Below are 21,750 nucleotides of genomic sequence, written 5' to 3' on the forward strand. Positions count from 1 at the left end.
TCTTTCCTTCACAAACAATATGATTTGAATTGTGGAGGAAAGTCTCATGAAACCAAAGCAGAAAATGCTGAAAATCTATAGTAGGTCAACCATCATCTGGAAAAAGGAGATAGGTTAACATCACGTCTCAGGCATGGCCCTTCAAAGAAACTCACGTTGCTTTCTTCCTTGAGCTTATTACATACTACTGCAGATATTGATCAGGCAGAACAGGTGTTACAAGGATATATGCTTGGCCAAGATTAGGATCAATAATCTGAGGATAAGGTGCTTTTCTCAGGATGAACCTTTTGGTGGGGATGCTGGAGAAAGAGATGGGGAAAATAAACTATGGCATTTAAATGGGTAGGAGAAAGGATTGGATGCCAAGTGATGCAGGAAGTGAAACGGGATAAATTATGAAATACTAAATGATAAGAGCGGACGGTTGATAGTTTAACAAGCATTAAAAGACACCGTTCAGTGACATAGTGAAGGCACCACAATCTGATTTGCTGAGTCTGGTATGTCTGTGGATAGTCAGATTATTTTTGCACTGACGGTCCTATCAAGTACTTATAATAATAATCCTTGCATTTAATATAGCACCTTATCGTGTCTTCGAGACGTCTCAAAGCCCTTCACAGAATATAGTGTAAAGTGAATTACTGTACATTTTGTGGGCGAAATGCGGAAACCAATTCTGCACAGCAGTGTTCCACAAACAATTGTGGATTGAGTGACCAAATTAATAATTAATTTTTTTTTGGAAGGAATTATTACCCCCGGAAAAGTGATCCATCAATTGACTAACAACCAAATTCCTACTTAGGTAAAAAGAGGCGTGTAGAATAAGGAAACTTGCCCAACGTTTTGCCCTGCCGGGAATTGAACCCAGATCCTCTCACTTGTGCTCATGCTTGCCCATACTTTATGATGGAGAGCATGCAAATTATAAACTAGACTAAAACTTTCAAAAAGGAAGGAGGGAAGACCCTGTAACAGTGTACTGGGAACATCTTCACTCAGTGTGTCTTCTGTTTATGTCTCCTCTGTGTGGATAATCACAGCCTCTCCCCCACCACAGTACAATTAATGTAATTCAGACAGAGAACTTGGTCTTGGAGAATAAGAGGCTGCATATCATCAATGCTTCACAGTGCCGTGCAATTATGTGCCAAAATGCTGTACCAGAAAACTGGCTCTTACAAACAATAATAATCCTTGCATTTGATACAGCATCTTATTCACGTTGATAAAACATCTCAAAGCTCTTCACACAATATACTGTGGAGTCCTGTAGCTCAGTGGTTAGAGCACTCGCTTTGCAAGCGAGACACCTGGGTTCGATTTCCGGCAGGATGAAACCTTGGGCAAGTTTCCTTATTCCACAAACCTGATAATAATCCCTCAAAAAAAAATAATAAATTGGTCATTTTCAATCCACGACTGTTTATGGGACACTGCTGTGCGCAATTGGCTGCCGCATTTCACCCATGAATATATACAGTCAATTCACTTTACAGTCTATTTTGTGAACCCTGCGAGACGTCTGGAAGACGTGAAAAGCACTATATCAAATGCAAGGGTTATTATTTTATACTGTAAAGTGAATTAACTGTGTATTTTGTATTTACTTCATATAATATAGTATAAACATTGAATAATGGGCCGAATGGCCTTCTCTATGAAAATAAATCTGTGATTTCATTCTATAGAATAAGGTTAAAATGCTGAGGAGAGCAACTAAACAGATAGCTCTTTCAGAGAGCTGGCAACGGTCATGATAGGTCAAACGGCCTGTTTCTGTGCTGAACGTTTTCTTCGATTCTATCAAGAGCATTTTACACAAATAATGGATAATGCAAATAAACCCAACATTGAATCAAGACACAAATTAAAACCAAGTGCTCAGCACGGACAGTGACTGCAAGTTTCTCTTCTGATTTGCCTAATACTATGCAGCACCTTAATCTGAATCAGCACTGATAGATATTGACACCGTTTGCCAGTGTGCTAACAAATGGTCCGTCAGTACTGAAAAGACCAAGTCAATAACTCTGACAAGAAAGCTCAATTATGAACGTGCCTATGAGCTTCTCTTCTGCAAAGGTACCAGGGTCTATTCAATAACAAGCATCCAATAGCTCAACTAGGAGGTGACATCTGAGCCATATTGGGCAAATCGGTAGTAAAAATGGCTGAAAAGCTTGATGAATGGGAAAATAATCCTCAGCCATACTCATTGTAATTGAAAACATCAGTGCTCTGCAAATCCCAATATAATCCTGTTTGGCAAACTTTGTGAAAAAAAACTTGCAGCTGGACTCGGCACAAATTAAGATCATGAACATCAAAAACAAATTGAGACACTCAATCCACGATTGCTGTGTGCATTAGTTGCCACGTTTCGCCCAGAAAATACACAGCCAATCTACTTTACAATATGCAATATATTCTGCGAACCGCTTTGAGACGTCTCAACGACGTGATAAGGTGCTATATCGAATGCAAGTGTTATTATTATCAGTGGATTGAATGAGAATAGCCCATAGCAGGGAGTCGGTTATCTTGGACAGTGGGGAAGACATGGCCAGTCTGCCTTAAACCCAAACTCCAAGGTTATGTCAGGTTATCTATTTGATTCCTTTACATCTGAATATCCAAAGAACCATAGTTAGCCGATTATATAATTATTAGTGTTACAGGGTATAAATATTTATTTGGAGTTTCCTCCCTAATCAGGACATTTCATGTTCTTCTGTTCATATGGAGGATAAGCAAAGTACTCGAACTAGAATTGTTTTCCCATTCAAACATCAATGTTAAGTCTATGACAAAAAATAATAAACTAATATTTGCATTTGGTATAGCACTTTATCAAGTCTTTGAGACACCTCAAAGCGTTTCACAGAATATATTGTAAAGTGAACTGACTGTATATTTTTGGGTGAAAAATTTTACGGACAAAAATTAAGGATTAATTAATTTAAATGAGTTATCCTTTGTTTCAAAAAAAAAGGCAAGACAATAATGTACTATAAAATACAACACAAAGGTCATGGATCATCATGTGGTAAAAAACAGGTCAAACGTGAATAATAATCCTTGCATTTGATAAAATGTCTTTCACCTTATGGGTCATGTCAAAGTACTCCAGAGTTAAAATCATAAAAAGAAAAAATATTTTTTTGTAGGCAAATGCAGCAGACAATTTTCACACAGCAATATTCTACAAAGCCACAGACAACCTCCATGAAGTGAGGGACAAACTTTTATTTGTTGAATTATTGGCCAATACATTAGGAGAAATTTCCTTTTCTTTTCAAATAGTGCAGTTAGATCTTTCATGGCCACCTGAACAGGCAGACAATGCAGTGCAATCCCAACAGTTACTAGTGTCTAGACTAAAAACTCAAAATCCCAATGTGAAGCTTGAATCCAAAACCTTCTGACTCAGAGGCAAGAGTATCAGACTGACACCCAAACATGAATTAGAGGCTACTTATTGGACGGAGTTGGTGAGATGAATTCCCCCCTCCACTCATTCCACGCTTGCGTTCAAACTTGAAGTGCCTAATCCAGTCATGTACTCACTCACACATGTTGCCAATTGTTTGCAATATGTCATTTTAAATCTTTTTATTCATTTATCAAATGAACGATTTCATACACCGAAGTTTCAGAACACGTTTTCTGAGATGGTCGTTACTCAATGGCTTCGAAAATCTGCTAGTATTAATTTATATTCATAATTTTACACAATGGAAATTGTATGGTTCAAACTGAGGAAAACAGCATGCGGCAGAATCACAACAAGATGCTATATTTTAAAGCTCGTGGTACTCGATTTATCACTAGCCTTCCATCATAACTTAAAGATGCAAAAAGCCATGGATCGGCTGAAGACCATTCGACTGCATAGACGCTGTCTTCGTGCTCCTCGTAGGTAGCTATGATGCTATCCTGTAGTGGTTCTTTATTCCTAAAAAAATTGAAACATTCAAATAGGTAATCCAGTACATTGAACATTCAGTGGAAGTCTTCAGGCAACTTAAATCGATATTTGCAGAGGGTGGGGGGGGGGGGGGGGGCAGGAGGGTGGAGGCAGGTGTCTGACACATGCGGAAACCCATCACTATGCTTCAGAGTATCCAAGCCAAACTGAAAATTCCATGTATCCCACCTATACATGGAAATCCCAGAGATAGATTGTTGGAATGGAATGCGCACTCTCTCTCTGGAGGGACGGATCCTCTTTACCTAATTCCAGAACGTATTAGGCGCAGGTTAGCAAGAGCCAAGGCTTGGAGACCCAAGAATGTGACATCTTTGACTATTGATGTTCTGCAGAACATCAGCCATTTATATTTTTTTCCTCACTAAAAAAACACCCTTCCTTTGTATTAATGGTTCTCCATACATTGTGCTCTCTATACACCATATATAACATATATATTATATATTATGTAATGTAATATTTAAAATTGTTTGGTATTTTTTCTCCATCCATTTTCTCAGGTGCCCATTATTTAATTTGACTGGTATAGATACTATCTATGAGCTTTCAAAAATCAGCCGAGGAGACAATTCACATTAAAAGTAGATTTACTTATGGGGCCAATTCAAATAGGTGCTTTTAATCCTTGCATTTGATATAGCACCTTATCACTTTGTTAAGACAGAATATACTGCATGAATTGACTGCGTATTTTGTGGGCAAAACATGGTAGCCAATTGCACACAGCAGTGTCTCACAAACAGTTGTGGATTGAGTGACCAAATTAGTTATGATGTTGAATATGTCCATTAGATAAATATATTTGATATCTGTGTTCCATTTATAGTGTGTGTACGTAAAAACAGAAACAACAAAAAACAATCTGAAGGTGCCTAGAACCGCGAGCAGTCTAAGGTTCAAGGTGATACATGATTGCTAATTGCCCTGCCAAAATAGAAGGAAAGGTTCTGTTTCTGTCATGTCTGTGACTGCATTGACCACATTAATCGGTAAGATGAAGGCTCCTGTTCATTTGTGATGACATTGATTGCTTGGGGAACGGTTTGTGTGAAAGCAGGGTCTAGTCAAATGTGAAAACAGAAGCTGAAAAAGCTATTGGAATACAAATATTTATCTTCTGCTACAACTTGCACATAATGGAACTTATATGTAATCATACACAATCATATGAATCCATAACTTACATGATCATGAAACCCATGGTGTTTAAAAAGCAACATTGCAATCAATTAAAAATTAAATGGAAGAGAAGTGAAATTGCGTTCCAAAAAATCCAGTGCATTGAACAACAAATGTTTCCTCCCAGTGTTCAAATGTTTCCAAGTTAGGTTTAACTAAAGTTATTCTCAGACTATCAATTGTGATAAGGATAACTATTTTCCCAAACAATTGACCTTACACCTTACAATTAATAACCTTTTTTTTTTGCTAGGGGCCCATATCCATTAAGAAATGGGAAATTGAAGGCTGTCTGCATTCATTTTACCTATTTCTTAACAACCGATTAAAAGAGGAACCCGTCATTCAGGGCTGTATTCAAAATCAGATCCTAGATGTAAATGGACACCTTCTAGAACAATGAACAATTACAATACCAGTCTAATAATGAGTTCCTGTCTTAGATATGTAACCCTGATATGGTGTGAGCGAATGGATCCAGCACTGTTAAGTTATTCTTGTGGTCTAATTACTTGTTTGTGAATTCCAATACTTACTGAAAGTATTTTTACAGATTAGAAAAGATGGTGCCACTATGTGTAAATTCACTCGTTGTTTGTAAAAAACCAAATGCAAATTCCCTTCTATTCCAACTCTCGAGTTACCAGATTACAATTACAAACAAATAAAGCCATCTGTGCCAATGTGAATTGACAAATTTCTTCCTAATTTCTTTTAGTTATGATTCCAATAATGTTGTAAGATCATTTGGAGGATTTTGAACTTGTAAAACTGAACTCAACATTAGAAAATGGAAATCATAGCTTCAAGACTATATTTAGTTCCTGCCTTGGATGCACAATTCTCCTTTACATATCATTGTAAAAGGTTGTAACTCTGTTACATAGAATTGTATAGACTGCACAACATCGAAGCAGGCCATTTGGCCCAACTAGCCAACTAGTCCATCTTGATGTTTATGCTCCACATCATAGAATCATAAAATTATACATCACAGAAGGAGGCCATTTGGACCATCGTGTCTGTAACGGCTCTTTAAAAAGAGCTATCCAAATCAATCCCATTCCTCGCTCTCTCCCCATAGCACTGCAAACTTGTCCTCCCCAAATAATTACCTACTTCTCTCTTAAAAGTTGTTATCGAATCAGCTTCCACCACCCTTTCAGGCAATCCATTCCAGATCCGAACAACTCGCTGTGTGAAAACATTTCTCCTCACCTCCCCTCTGTTTCTTTTAACAACTATTTTAAATTTTGAAGCTGCCCTGAAGCTTCCCTCATCATAATCCCCTTCCTCAGCCTGCCTCACATAACCCTCCAATCACTTCTACCTCATTAATGCATCTGGTTTCCTCTTAAATACACTGATCCTTTCTCCTTCAACCACAATTTTGCAGTGAGTTCCACATTCTCGTCCACTATTCTGTGTGTTTTGTCCAGATTTGATTGTTCTCACAAATCGACAGTTGCAATTGAGAAGTTACAAAGATTTGCCAGACACGTTTCTTACTTTTCTTCATGATGGTTGTCCTCTTGGTCACTCAATTCATCATCATCCACAAGGTGCCCAAAGGGCTCAGAAGAGATAGATACCATGTTGGAGAGAATGACTCTGCTGTCACTGCTGCCGGTCAACACAAGCTGATCATGTGAATGATTGTACCTGACACTCCACACCCTGTGAAGAAAAAGAATAAGCAATAGTTTTCTCTAAAAAAACAGTGAATTCTGCCGCGAAGAAAAGATTCAAGAGCTTTACCGTACATTTGGATGCAGATTTGTACTTTGATCTGTTAGTTACGAAACAAAGTTGTCACCCACAAAATATACAGTCAATTCACTTTACAATACATTCTGTGAAGTGCTTTGAGACGTTTCGAAGACGTGATAAGGAGCTATATTAAATGCAAGGATTATTATTATTATTGGGTTCAGTAACTGTCTTGTGGCTTTAATACCATTTTTTTAAATCAATATCAGCAGGTTCCCTTCTTAATTCCCCCAATCAATCAAGAGTTACATCAAGCCATTGTACAACTGGTTGCTAGGAAGCAAACCAGAATGATGTAGGCACCCTCTGACTTTCTCTTCCTCCCAGAGGCAGAATCCTAAATGATTGCCTCCACGATGACCCAGCTGAGATTACAGATCAAGTGTGAGAAAGTCGTCTTACTGATAAATGTACAAATCTTGATAGTTATGTATCAGGAATTCCCTGCCTTTGGGAATCTTGGGGATAGATAATTCTACTGTTTCATAAGATCACAAGAGAGGTTCGGAGAGAAAGCACTTTCGTCCACTGGATCCCACCTTTCCAGAATAATCACCCTACTATTTACATCTTATGACATTATCAAACTGTTTCTTTTTTTAAAAAATCGTACTGGGTTCTACCACTATTGCTCCAACTGTTAATTACCCTTTGTGTAAAACATTTTTCCATGTAGCTATCCTAAAATTGCTCTGTACAACCGGCACAGAAGGAGGCCATTCTGTTACGGCACAGAAGGAGGCCATTCGGCCCATCGAGTCTGTGTCGGCTCTTTGACAGAGCAACTGACTTTTATTAACCCCACTCACCAGCTTTCTCCCCATAACCCTGCAAACCTGTCTTCTCCAGATACCTATCCAGTTCTCTCTTAAAAGCTGTTATCGAATCGGACTTCACAACCCTTTCAGGCAGATCATTCCAAATTCGAACAACTCGCTGAGTGAAAACATTTCTTCTAACCTCCCCTCTGCTTCTTTTGGTAGATATCTTAAGACTGTGACCACGAGTCACAGACACACCTACCAGTGGAAACAGCTTTTCCCTATCTATCCTGTCGAAACCTTTCATGATCTTGAAGACCTCTATCAGGTCCCCGCGTAACCTTCTCTGCTCTAATGGGAAAAGTCCTAACTTTTCCAGCCTGTCCTCATAGCTTAGCTTCCCCATTCCTGGTATCATTCTCATGTTATACGTCACCTAAGTAACTTGTCCATTTAGTGAATATCTAAGGTAAGGGATCACCACAAATACCTGGTTAAACAGTCAAATAAACCTCCCAGTGTGTGTTTTTTTTTAAAAAAAGTATATCAATTTCAGGTTAACTCCACATTTTGTAATTTACAAGCGATAGTATCCTTTTAACAAATTACATAAAATACAAATATGCCACTTTGCTATTTATTTTCTATCTAGTTTATGGCAAATCTGAACAGGTGCACTTTTTTTGTATAATCCTACTTGATTCCTGTGATTTTATCTGTACTTTTCTCTTCTTGTAAAGGAAGGTATTAATTCTGCTAGAATCTGGTTCCAATCACACACTGATATCTCACTCACGAGATATATATTCACTGCAGGTATAAACCTAGACAATAGTGTCAGTAGCCTTTCAACCAAAGGAGGGCATCACAGTCAAGTTTGATCTTGTCCTAATCCAAGATGCACACACAAGCATTTACTAGCAGTGGTCATTGAATAATAATCAGGAATTGAACCATGGCTGAGTTTAACCCTTTCACTAGTCCAGGTTAATGCATGTCAATTGTAGCTTCTGAAACACCACCGCAGCCAGATATGTTAACTCATTCAGCAAACAAAATATTTGTATGGCTTGGATTGAACCTGGGAACTTCTTAGTTTCAGTACTATCCTGGGCTGTGTATTTATCAAACGCGCTAGTGGAGCAAGCTAATTCTAAAGTTGATTTTGTAAGGGAGAATTTAGCTCTTTAACTAGATAACTAAATATTTGTATACAGGTATTTTATTATACAGTATATGATCTAAAGTTACAATTTGTGTCTAAGGTTGCTAAAAGATAAGGGGCTCATCGTAATTATTTTTAGAAACAACTAAAAGCTGTTGATGGAATTGTGATCAAAACACTGACTTACAATGCCAAGTTAGTTCAGAACCCCTGTAAACACAGAGACAAATGGTAATGGATAAAGTTTGAAAGCTACAGCACTTGAGTGTTGCATTGTCAGCCAGCTGATTCAAATTCAAATCCCAATCACTTCAGACTTCATTCAATAGGATAGCATCACAAGGCCCAGGCAATTTATAGAGTAAGAGAATTATTATCCTGTCCTGCTGAGTGAGGAAAGGGGAAGGGTCATCTTACCAGTGAGAATGTTCTTCCAAAGTCTTGACTGGTTCATGAACATTTCTGGTGTCCCAAAACTTTACCTTGCAGTCATCTCCACAGCTCGCTAGGTAGTATTGCTTGTTGGGGTTGAAGTCAAGATCTCGTACCAGCTGGCCATGGGCATTTTCCATGCAGAAAATTTGCCTGTATAAACACAAATCAATGTGCAAAATTACATACTAAGCGTAGTGACAATTAAAGCTTATTAACATTTTGCATGGGAGACAGCCAAGATATTGACAGCAATTGAGTTACTTAAATCGCAGTGACAAGTTAAGCCTTTGAGATGTCTCGATGACGTGATAAGGTGCTATATCAAATGCAAGGATTATTATTATTATTAAACTAGGGTCTTGTTATCAGGAGTTTATTGTAATTGGAATAATGAAAATAGCAGAATAACAATCTCTATTTGTAATGTTGAAAACTGCTTCCCATTATCACATAGGAGATCTGAATGAGAAATGTCAACATCACTGAAACTGTCCTTACATAAACCTACAAAATTTATTTGGAAAGATGAATAATGAAGATGCAAAATAGGCCAATTTCTGACAGAATGCTCTGACCTTTTATTCACCCCCATTATGCTGTGGTCTATTTGGAGACACACCAATAAGGGTCAGTAGTAAGCTCCAGAACCCGTGCTGCTTGATTAAAAATAGCCAATATGCTTTACGTGTGAGTGCACATCAGTTTTTGGTGTTTAGTACACCACAGTACACTGCACACAAGGACAGGGTAGCAATGATTAATTTTTCCACACTGGAGGTGTTTAACTTCACCTACTACATTATTTCCAAAGTGCTATAGATATAAGGAAATGTTAAATAAATTAACTTGGCACTTAATAATAATAATTATAATAATCCTTGCATTTGATATAGCTCCTTATCACTGAGTCCATTTAATAATTATAATCCTTGCACTTGATATAGAGCCGTCTCAAAGCCCTTCACAGAGTATACTGTAAAGTGAATTGACTGTATATTTTGTGGGAAAATTCAGCAGCCAATCGTGCACAGCAGTGTCCCACAAACAGTCGTGGATTGAGTGACCTAATTTTTTTTTCAAGATTATTACCCCCGGAAAAGCGATCCACCAATCGACTAACAACCGGGTTCCTACTTACTGCTAGATAAACAGAGGTGTGTGGAGTAAGGAAACTTGCCCAACATTTCACCCTGCTCGGGAATCGAACCCAGGTCCTCTCGCTTGTGAGGCAAATTCTCCAACCACTAAGCTATAGGACTCTATGAAATGTTGATTTTTATAGCAATGTTAAAACATTTACGGCACATATCAGAATGTTATCTCTGAATTTGTGTGTTGTATATCATAATTAAATTATTCTACTAATGACAGCTATTTTGTAAATTAAAAGGAACCATCAATAGGAACTCTGAAGTGCTTTCCTAATATAACCAAACCAGTTTCTGATTATTTTTGGTATGATATTCACGAGTCAAAATTAAAAGCATTACAACGGTCTTCTTTACCATATTCTCAGACTGGTCAGTCAGTTTAAAATTAACGATAGAACTGGTCCAAATTAGACATAGTTTTCTACAGGAATTCATACCCACATTGTGCAAATTAACTCTGGGCACAGAGCCACAGGAATTGGTAAATATCGAATCCTGCACAAATCCAGAGGGGTCCAATTTTGGCCCACACGAGATCTGTGTCCAAGTAGATTTGGGTAAATCATAAGGAGGAGCCATTCATCTCATCCGTGCAAGACATTCAAATACATTCAGTATTCTAGATTACAAATCCTTTTATGTTCCCCTGCATATTCAACCCCTGTGTTTCCTCAGCAAGTGTTACTGCAAAGGAGACTTTCATTGCCTTATGCAAAGCTTCATTCTGTCCCCGATTTCTAGAGATGTCAATGTTGAGACCCATGCTGCTTGATTAAATATCGGAAAATACTGAATTTAGGAATGAACGACCTAGCATTTTATGGAGTACACATGCATAGGGCTATTTTCCTTTACCTCATACCTTCTAAAGTGCTACAGGCATATGGGATTTTTGTAAGATGGATTGTTCCCTGCTTGGCATTTTGATTTTTCTATCTACTTTAGGTCATTTATAATTAATATTAGAACTCCGGATTTGCCTTCACTCGCTGCACATCCTATCTTTCCCTCATGCAAATTCACCCAGAAAAAAATCTGATTGATTGGTCAATCAAAAATGGATCTGTGTCCTCCAGGATGAGTCTGGCTGAGAAAAACACAACATTTCACCACCCCCCAACTCACTCAAGCTCCCATGGTTCAGTTATCGCAGTAGTGGCCTTCCCGGTCACTAGATGGAGTATTAATTGAAGCCAGGTGTTCCTAGGAGTCCAGAATATTATGAACAGAACATCGCGTCCTCCTCACATGGGGAATGGGGGAAGGCAATCTGTTGGAGGGAAAATACTTATTTGCCCATCTATTGTATTACTAACCTAACTGGCAGCTATTTCAATGTATAGCTTTTCAAATTATGTTTTTTTGTATATAACTGTGAAATAGACTTTCATTCAAGGCAGTTATTTCAAATGTTTCTTTTGTTGATCCAGATTGGATTTTGGCTAGGGACTAGATTTTACATCAGATTTTATCATTTCAAACTTCTGTATGTGCTACAGATGGGAGTCACAGGCAGCTGTCTGATTTCATTCGCCTTATTAACATTAAGGCTTAGGGAATGGACTGAGGCAATCTTAAAAGGAAGAGTTGACAGAATCATTGTTCTGCTAACAGAGTTTGCAGTTTTGTGGAGTTGTGATTGATGCATACACAAGGCTAACTAGAAGGCTGGTTGACTAACCCTGCATCCTCGCAGCATTCTCGCCTCTGAATCAGAAGGTTGTGGGTTGAAGCCCCACATCAGGACTCATACAGTCTCTCCTATTCAGCGCTGGGAGTTTGTTTCATTATCAAAGGTGGCATCCTTCAGATGAGATGTTAAACTGAGGTCCCATTTGCCTCTTTGGGTAAATATTCAAAATAAGAAGGGAGTTTCTCCTGGTATCCTGGCCAACAATTTCCCAAATAAAATTGATCATTGTTTCATGGCTGTTTGTCCGCAATTGGGCTGCCTCATTCGCCTATAATTTCTGTCATTCCACCTCACAACAAATCCTATCAAGCGCTTTGGGATGTCCTCCCAAATGCAAGGATCATGATGATTTTTGTTATTATTATTATAATTATAATTATTAGTAGTAGTAGCAGTAGTATTGCTGTCAATTCAGCTTGGACTGGCCTATCAGGGTTTGGGGTTACAGAGTTAAGAACATTTCTACATCACTAACCTTCTTGTCCAAAGTTCAATGTTTGACCCAGAATATGACACCATATTAGACAAAAGGTCAGTACGCATACATTATTTTTTAGGATATCAACAACCTGCAAAAATTCAGGAAATGGGTAGGAGTTTTTTTTTATATTTCATCTCTCATCCTGTCCTTAAGGTGCTGAATCTTTCAGAAATACAGTTGTCCAAAAGTGACCGTTTTTCATAACCAGTGAGTGTTAGCAAAAGTTACTGAATACCAATCAGGAGAGGAAATCCTTACAAGTTTTTGCCATCCCTTGACCGGGGTCTACTAAAGCCAATTGTAACTTCCTATATGCTGTCTCTGCCTGACCAGCTACCTCAGCCCAGACCAGGATTTGAACCCGTGACTTCTGCTCTGTTATGGCTTAGTACGATATAAGAGTGATATGGGGCAGAAACAGGCAATTTGGCCCAACTAGTCCATGCGAGTGTTTATGTTCCATACAATCCCCTCACCTATACTCTATCCCTGTAGAGTTCTGTAGCTCAGTGGTTAGGGCGCTCGCCTCGCAAGCGAGAGACCTGGTTTTGATTCCCGGCAGGGTGACTCCTTGGGCAAGTTTCCTTACTCCACATGCCTGATAATAAACCCTCAAGAAAAAAAACAATAATGTGGTCACTCAATCCATGACTGTCTGTGGGACACTGCTGTGTCACCCACGAATTCACCCACGAATATACAGTCAATTTACTTTACAGTATATGCTGTGAAGCACTTGAGATGTCTAGAAGATGTGAAAAGCGCTATATCAAATGCAAGGATTATTATTATTATCCCCTTCTGCTTCATGTATGCATCAAGTTTTTTCTTAAATACATTGTTCATTTTTGCTTCAATCACAGCTTTCAGTAGTGAGTTCCACATTCTCACTGCCCTCCATGTGAAGAAGTTCCTGTTGCTGCTATTTGGTCAAGGTGGAGGAGAAGAGACCAAGTTTCCAAGCTGAAAGTCTACCCCATCATATTTAGCAGCCCTTGAATCTTGACTATATTTTTGGCAAATCTGGCATTCTAAAGCCATCCCAAAACTATTGACCAAGTTTAATTTATTTGGGTCCAGAATCCAGAAACTCTGTTGTATATAATTGTAACTGAAAATAAAGCAGGATTGCCTGGTTGAATTAATGAAAAATGTATATGAAAGAATAAACCGTTTTCCTTAAGACGCCGGCACAGAACCGTTGCCATGGCAACGATGTGTATAAAACCTCACCTCAGTTTATCAAATCCAAACCAAGAAAAAAAACATTTTTATGGCATAGTTTAAAGCACCAAGGAATGCAAACAGGCCATTTTTGATTTTAAAAGAAGCTTCAAGAAAATTCAGCATCGTTATTGCTAACACGTGAGTTTTTACATTTTCTAAAATGGCAAATTAAAATATGAAATGACTCAAAAACCTATTGAGAGACTATCATTCTTTGGAAAACCCAAAACTGAATTATTCTTGGTGTGCAAAGAGGGAGGGAAGTGGGGAGGGAGGGAGGGAGACGAGGAATAATAATAATAATAGGAACAGAGAGATACAGAGTGAGAGACCAAATCCTCCAACAAAAAAAACAAAAATTATAAGCCCTCACGTGGGGACGTCCAGGCGCTGCACGTGGGCAGGAGCAGGGGGGTCAGGGGAGGGGGGGGGGGGGGGGGGGGGGGGGGGGGGGGGGGAGGGGGGGGGGGGTGGGGGGGGGGGGGGAGCGAGGAAGAGAGTCGAGCTGAGGCTCGTCAAGAATGGACCCTGAGAGGAGGCAGCGAAGGCACTGGGGAGTTCCGAGCCTAGGGGCTGAGAGGCTGAAGGCCGACACGATGGGGGGGGGGGGGGGGGGGGGGGGGGGGGGGGGGGGGGGGGGGGGGGGGGGGGGGGGGGGGGGGGGGGGGGGGGGGGGGGGGGGGGGGGGTGGGGGGGGGGGAAATGGGGGCGGGGGGGGGGGGGGGGGGGGGGAGAGAGTCCCCATCGCTCCAGCAGCGGACCACCTTTGGCTCCACGCTCCCCTCCAGCGGATCAAAGAGTTAATTTGTGGCAACTAATTCCGCATGCCAAGATCTAACTTCTCTTTAGTCTGATTGGGAATTTGTTCCGCAAATACACTAACACTTGGAGGAGGAGGAGTGGGGGGATTTCTCCTAATTTTATTGGTGAAAGAAAAATCAGATTGGGAGATTCCTTTGCGACTCTATTTGTAAATATAATCCCCGTAGCTTGTCGCTTCAATTCTCTGCCTCATAGACTCAATGGGCCTTTGGGGTTCTGTAATATTCAATATTGGGTTTCTCTATCCCACTGGTTCAGCTGTGATAAAAGTCATACCCAAAAAGTTATCAATTTCTGTCTTCGTGATTCCACTTAATCTGTAATGGACTCGCAGCTTTTCTGTTTGTATAGCACCTTACATTTTAGGATCATTATGATATGAGAGCTTCCACATATAGTGCAGCCCTGTTATAACGCTTTTCTTTATTGTGCAAATTCGGTTATAATGTGGCTGCAGTGTGGAACAGGCCTGCTCTTGTGCTAAAATGACTGCCTTTGGGGTCATTATGACATTACTTCCTACATCTATAGAGTTCTGATTATTTGGATGTTGCTCATAAATGAGCAATGACTAAACCAAAAGACCAACTTCCACGTCATCAGGTTCCTGCCAACATCGCTTCCTGCTTTTGCATATGCGCAGCTTGCAGGAAGTGATGTTGCTGGCAAGCTGGTGACCCAAAGTCAGGCGTTGTTGTTGTTAGCACAGGTAATGGCCCCTGGCACAAGAAGCAATCTGGGCAGCTATTGCTAAAAATAATCCTTGTATCTGATGTAGCGCCATATCACATGATTGAGACGTCTCAAAAGGCTTCACAGAAAATATTGTAAAGTATATTTTGTGGCCGAAATATGGCAGCCAATTGCGCACAATTCACATGTGCATTGAAATTGTGCCTCATGATAGGTTGGGATTTTATGGATATTATAGCAGGGCTCGACGGTATTATACAGCATATTGCAATTCCTATGTGCAGTGAAGGCACTTTTAAAGACTTCTCATTAGAAATATGACTTGTTTAGAGGAATCATTGGAACGTTGAACACAATACCACAGATATTAATGGTAAACAAACCTACATTAAAAGACCATCCGTCCATAAAGACAAGCTGAAGTCAGTTTCAGAGGTGGCCATTTCACTATCTGAATTGTAAATTAAGATTTTAAAATGTAAAACATTTTCAGATTAAACATTCTAATACAAAGCAGCAGAGGGTAGGCAGAAATGCATAAAGAGCCATTTTCTCCTCACCTCATCGATCGAGTGTCCCACCCTCGGATGGCTGTGTCATTAGCTGTAGCAATTTGGCTGCAATTATGATGAGGACTCCACTGTCCTGAGGTAAACTTCAACTGACCTTTTCCTTCTAATGTTGCAGAAGATGAGAGCTAAAGTATTTTGCACAAACAGATTAGAAAAATAAGGGTACTTTATTACTCAATTTCAACAAAAAGGAAGTATAGTAGAGCTACCAAAATCCTGTTTACAAAGTAGATTCGGAGTGTGGTGTAAATGTGATACAAACAGGCCTGGTTAACAGGCAAATAACATTCTTTTCAACATTAATGCCTGTAGCATACCATACAGATTTAACAACCGGTTAGCACTGAGGAAAATGCAATGTATTATGGTTCTTATCAGCCCAGCACAGAAGTAGCTCTTTAGAAAATAATAATAATCCTCGCATTTGATACAGCATTTTTCATGTCAGGCTGAGAATGTCTCAATACACTTCACAGGATTTATTGTAAAGTGTAGTGACTATGTCATCTGTAGGTGAACATGGTGGCCAACTTTGCCTCTGAAATGTCCCACAAATAGCCTTGGAGTGAATGATCAATTTCATCTCAGATATTGTTGGCCAGGACACCAGGAGAAACTGAGCCAGGTCTTAGACCACATGATAACAATATTTAATGTGCCAAACTACACATTTTTGATGCCTTCAGCCTTCAAAAACAACAGAAGGGGAGAACATTTTCACAAGAACCTCACAGTACAACAGTTAGATGCTCAGACATGTGCAAGAGTCATCTGAAATTTTAGTACTGCAACCTCTAGCTTCTGGAAGTTGAAACCATCAGATGTTATAGAAATGGGTACTCAATCATTTTGATTTGCCTTATCAGTCCCAAAGTATTTCTCATCACTTCTTTCATTGCAAACCATCAGTTGGAAATATAGATGAGTTGGTCTAACTCATCCCAAGTTTCACTGCTAAGATGTTGTCAGGATAATGAAAAATCTTTAGTACCTGATATCTAACTCGTTCATGATAAATCTACTAATATTTTTGCTAAATTCATTCAAGCTCTGGATTCAGAAACAATAATGCTGACAGAATTAATACTTAATACCAGAAGAATTAAGGCATAATGATGGTTTTTGAAGCTATTGAGAAAATCTTGTAAGAATTATATATTTGGGCTAGGAAAAGAATATTTAAATATATGAACTTAGGAACTGGAGCTAGATTCAGAAACTAGAGCTTTGCAGGATAGTGTGATAGGGTTGAGGAGAAAAATGATTTTATCCCTAAATGGAACAGAGGGGGTTTTGCCTGCAATAATACTGAATTTCGGAGATAACACTATCCCAGTTATTAGATAATTCCTTTTTTACAACCAGATTAAAGAGTATTTTTGAACTTTAAGGGCAATTAAAATTAAAGGTATTTTATAACTTAAAATTTCTTACCACTGCCTTTGTTGAACTTTCTTGTAAATCCCACAGAAGAACATGATTATCAGCCAGTGAGGCGATCTTTTTACCATCTCCCATTGGCTCCCATAATACACTGTTGAACAAAATTAATTACGATGATACGAGAATCCCCAAATTGCATGTGTAAGTACCGTTAAGCAATATAATCATTTCCATTTTCTAAAACTGTAATGCAAAATAAATTAGCATCCCAATAAATGAAAACTATTAACAAATAAGTGCTATATCTCCATTCTACAAATGGTAAATTCTTCATGGAAGCATCATATACTCAGAGCAGCATGAAGTATTGAAAGAATGTACTGCTGTGACATAAAGTAGAACATGGGGTCATGTCCCCAATTCACAACACAGTGGGTTACATTTCTTGCGCTAATATTTCAGAGGAATGCAATGATTGAAGCATTGATCATTCCAAATCAGAAGAGGCCAAATTCAGAGGGGATTATCATCCCATCATCTTGATATATGAGTAAAGTAATTACTCATATTTAACAATTCAAACTGTCCCAGAATTCTCATCTCATCATCAGTACGGAGGGGTTTAGGGAGAGAATTCCAGAGTTTCGGGGCATAGTGGCTGAAGGAATGACCACCAATGGTGGAACAGAGGGGTCGAGGGGCAAAAAGGAGGCCGGAGTCAGCCAAGCGGAGGCAGTGGGTGTTGGAGTGGGGGTTAAACAATTTGGATAGGTGAGAGTGCACGAAGGGATTTGAAAACGAGTGAAAGGATCTTGAAATCGATCCGTTCCGTAATTGGGGGCCACAGCACTCTGACAAGGACTGGCGTGATGGGGGTACAGAGTTTTATGTGGGTGAAAATCTGTGCGGTGGAGTTCTGAATTACTTGAATTTTGTGTATGGTAGAGCTGGGAGACCACCGAGGAGGGCAACGGAATAGTCCAGCCGAAACTCTTGTCTACGCCTTTGTCACTACAAAGGTGTGGACGAGGGTTTCGGCTGCTTTGGTTGTGAGGTACGGTTGACGAGGTCTAAAAGCATTTCTGTCTTGGTTTATATCTGGATGTGAATATTCCTCAGTAACAATTATCTTAACCACACAACAGAATAAATCATGAATTATTAACTTGCTAAACAAAGTAGAAAACAGATATTTAATTACTTGGAAGTGGTTAGCAATAAGAAGTTTTGACTTAGTGGTGTTACGAGATACATAAATTAGTAGTTATTTTTCATGCAGTAATTTTATATTTCTCGTTTATCCCATGGAATTTATTCAGATGTATTGTTGAGATTTTACAGTGAAAAGGTACAAACATTCAGGATAGTTCCACTCTTGGAGGATGGATTTAAAATCTTTTAAATCAATACCAGGAGACCTACCAGGCCACGTTGCCATGGGTTGTGTTGTCAAGGTGACAAAGCAGCTCGAGGGTCTGAGGGTTACTTGATGAATCATCGGGAGATTCATGACTGCCTGATTCCAATTCCTTAGGCATACACCACACAGCTGCACACGTCAGGACTTTGCTGTCTGAAGCTAAGCAGCAAAATCGACTGTCAACAAATCTTTTAATAAATGCACAAACATATTTTCTGCATTGCATTCCTAGACACAAACAACGAGCCCATCTGGAATTTGAGATACCAGAACCCAGTTATATAAAAAAACAAGCAGTTTGCACATGTGTAACTTATAGGCATAAGAACAACTAATGAACTTAAATCAGGAACATGTAGTGCTCCATTTTATAATCACGATTAGTGCTACCTGCTTAATTCTGCACTTGAGCACAAATCTGTAATTCCACGGTCATTAGAGTCTCTATATTAAGTTTAAATATAATTAAATGTTTAAATTAAGCAATATGACTTCCAGAGCATGACAGCACCAAAGGCACCATTTTCAGAAGCAATACTGGGAGGAAGGAGTGACAATCCTCAGTGCTGTGCAAGTCAGAGAGAAAGAAATGTATCTGTGGGCAATGCTACAGTTTGGTAAGAAAACGAGAACGAGCATATTTATAGTGCTTTTCCATGTCAAACACCTTAAAGCAAGTCACAGATGTAGGTGTAGTGACCTTTTTTGGCAAACATAATACAATTCAATTTACATTTATATTGAGCCTTTCACGTTGAGAGATAATCATAATAATAATAATTCTTGCATCTGATATCATGTCGTTGAGAGACGTCTCAAAGCGTTTCACAAAAATAGATTGTAAAGTGGATTGACTGTGTACATTGTGGGTGAAATGTCCCATAGGGCATTCACAAATGTTGGAAGCAACATGTTGGAAGCGCTCCTGAACCGGGAGTGGAAACATTTGGAACTGAATTCAGGAAAGATTTCTTCATGCGGAAGGTAGGAAACTAAAGAAGCGGTATCAATGGAATTGTTTAAAGTATAAGTAGACAGATAAATACTTGAGTAGAAAATATTCATTCTAGCCCAGCTTCACTGATTCCCCATCCCCTAGAGAATCAAATTCAAGATCCTTGTCTTCACCTTTAAAGCCCTCCAGTCTTCCTCCTTTCTGGAACTCCATCCTAGTTCCTAGGCCAAACCACTCATTCTTGATATCTTCCTAGTAAATCTCCTCTGTATCCTCTCTATTACCTTGACGGTGGGTGACCGATACTGGATATAATATTTTAACTGAGGACTAACATATGATTTATACAAGTTCAGCGTTACCTACTTATGTTCTATACCCCCAAATGTAAAACTTTGGAACCAGGAAACTTTTCATGGCAATTGTGTTTTGATGATTTTTATTCTTGGTCCTCACCATCTCAGCTCATATCTTCTTTACCGCTCCATCTGCATCTCATTGCCCTTCACTCTATACCTCCCTCCTCAGCCGCACCCCACAAATCTTTCTCAACTTTTGGAAAGTGGATTAATTCCAGTCGTGCTACAGAGAGATTCCTGCAATGGCCTTCCTGTGCAAAAGCAGTTATTTAGTAAAAGAAATTAATACCAGTACAACACCACCACCTACTACTTGCATTATACAGCGCCCTTCACGTGGGGTAGCAACCCAGAGTCTGACAATTAACCAGCGGGAGATATCGGGGTGGTGACTGTAAGCACAATCAAAAAGGAAGGTCTTTAGGCGGGATTTGAAGGTGGGGGATTGAGGGAGAGAGTTTCAGGGTGTCACGGCTGAAGGCATGGCCACTGATGGTGGAATGGAGGGCACGAGGGACAAATAGGAGGCTGGAGCCAGCGAATGGAGGTGGAGTAGGGGGTAAACAGGTCGGATAGGTAGGGAGGTGCTAGAGCATGAAGCGATTGAAAACAAGTGAGAGGATCTTGAAATCCATCTGTTAGGCAATTGGGAGCCAGTGGAGCCTGGTAAGGACTGGTGTGATGGGGGTACGGAGTTTCGATAGAAAGGTTAACAAAAGAATTTGGGGGAAAAAAAGGCAATTATTGCCAATGTAACCAGTAAGTTGAATATTTCTCCCACCTGGAGCACTTTGATGAATAAGTCTGGTTTGGTCTGAACTCAGGGGTTCCATGTTGTGTGGCGGTGTGACTGCTGTAATCTAATCTTGGGATTCAGGTGGCGTCTAACTGTGTGAGGAGAACTTGGCAGCTTATAACTCTCATCTGGACCCTGATTACAGATTTTATCTGACTGCCAGATGCTTGATACTTTTTAAATAATATATGGCTTATGTGATTCTCGCATTTCAATTTCTGTTTTAGGTGTTTTTCTCAGTATGATTTAATTCCCTTGATGTGGGAATAATGTGTACAAAGGTTATTAACTCATTATATTTCACACAATGTAAAACCAGACCAATGTTATCTTAAATTGCTAGTTTAATGGAAAATGGTGAAATTTATCTACTTGCATAATAATTTGTAAAATACTGTACTACATTTCATCCTTCATTAAAATAATGAGAATGCTACTATCTGCTACCTTCCCATTAAAATCAGTCTGAGAATATAGAGATCACAGCCTGTTATTGAATTTATAAAAATGGATTTGAAATTAACAAGCTAATCAATACGAGAGGATACTGCAGGTTTCATGCCGAGGACTGCAGACGTCAAATGCTGCAAATCCCTGACAGTGGCTTCTGAACACAACCCTAATTTGCTAAACAAATTTAATATTTTATGCCCTAGTCACCTCTTTCAGTGCTTTTATAAGAGCTCTGCAATAACTGTGAGGCTCACTGAAAGCCTAAAAATCACAGTCTTCGCATTTCGAGTTTGTTATGAACACGCCTGTGTTTACCTAGCAGTAAGTGAGAAAGCCTGGTTGTCAGCTGATTGGCGGGTGGCTTTCCGGGGGTAGTAATTCCTCCAAAAAAAATGTGGTCACTGAATCCTCGACTGTTTGTTGGATATTGCTGTG

At 39.4% G+C, this 21,750-nt stretch overlaps 1 protein-coding gene across 1 annotated transcript in view; it reads right to left on the bottom strand.

Moving 5' to 3' along the window:
* Positions 1 to 3,240: 3,240 nt before the first annotated feature.
* Positions 3,241 to 21,750, bottom strand: part of eipr1 (EARP complex and GARP complex interacting protein 1) — a 41,502-nt gene continuing 22,992 nt past the window's right edge. The window contains exons 4-9 of the mRNA XM_042333571.1: positions 18,755 to 18,911; positions 17,384 to 17,483; positions 15,938 to 16,074; positions 9,293 to 9,460; positions 6,689 to 6,856; positions 3,241 to 3,964 (exon numbers count right to left, since the gene is read on the bottom strand). Of these exons, the coding sequence (XP_042189505.1) occupies positions 3,790 to 3,964; positions 6,689 to 6,856; positions 9,293 to 9,460; positions 15,938 to 16,074; positions 17,384 to 17,483; positions 18,755 to 18,911 (905 nt within the window). The 3' untranslated portion in view covers positions 3,241 to 3,789. The remainder of the gene's footprint in view (positions 3,965 to 6,688; positions 6,857 to 9,292; positions 9,461 to 15,937; positions 16,075 to 17,383; positions 17,484 to 18,754; positions 18,912 to 21,750) is intronic.

The sequence above is a fragment of the Callorhinchus milii genome, unplaced genomic scaffold (genome assembly GCF_018977255.1).
Source record: "Callorhinchus milii isolate IMCB2004 unplaced genomic scaffold, IMCB_Cmil_1.0 Scaffold3, whole genome shotgun sequence".
Lineage (NCBI taxonomy): Eukaryota > Metazoa > Chordata > Chondrichthyes > Chimaeriformes > Callorhinchidae > Callorhinchus > Callorhinchus milii.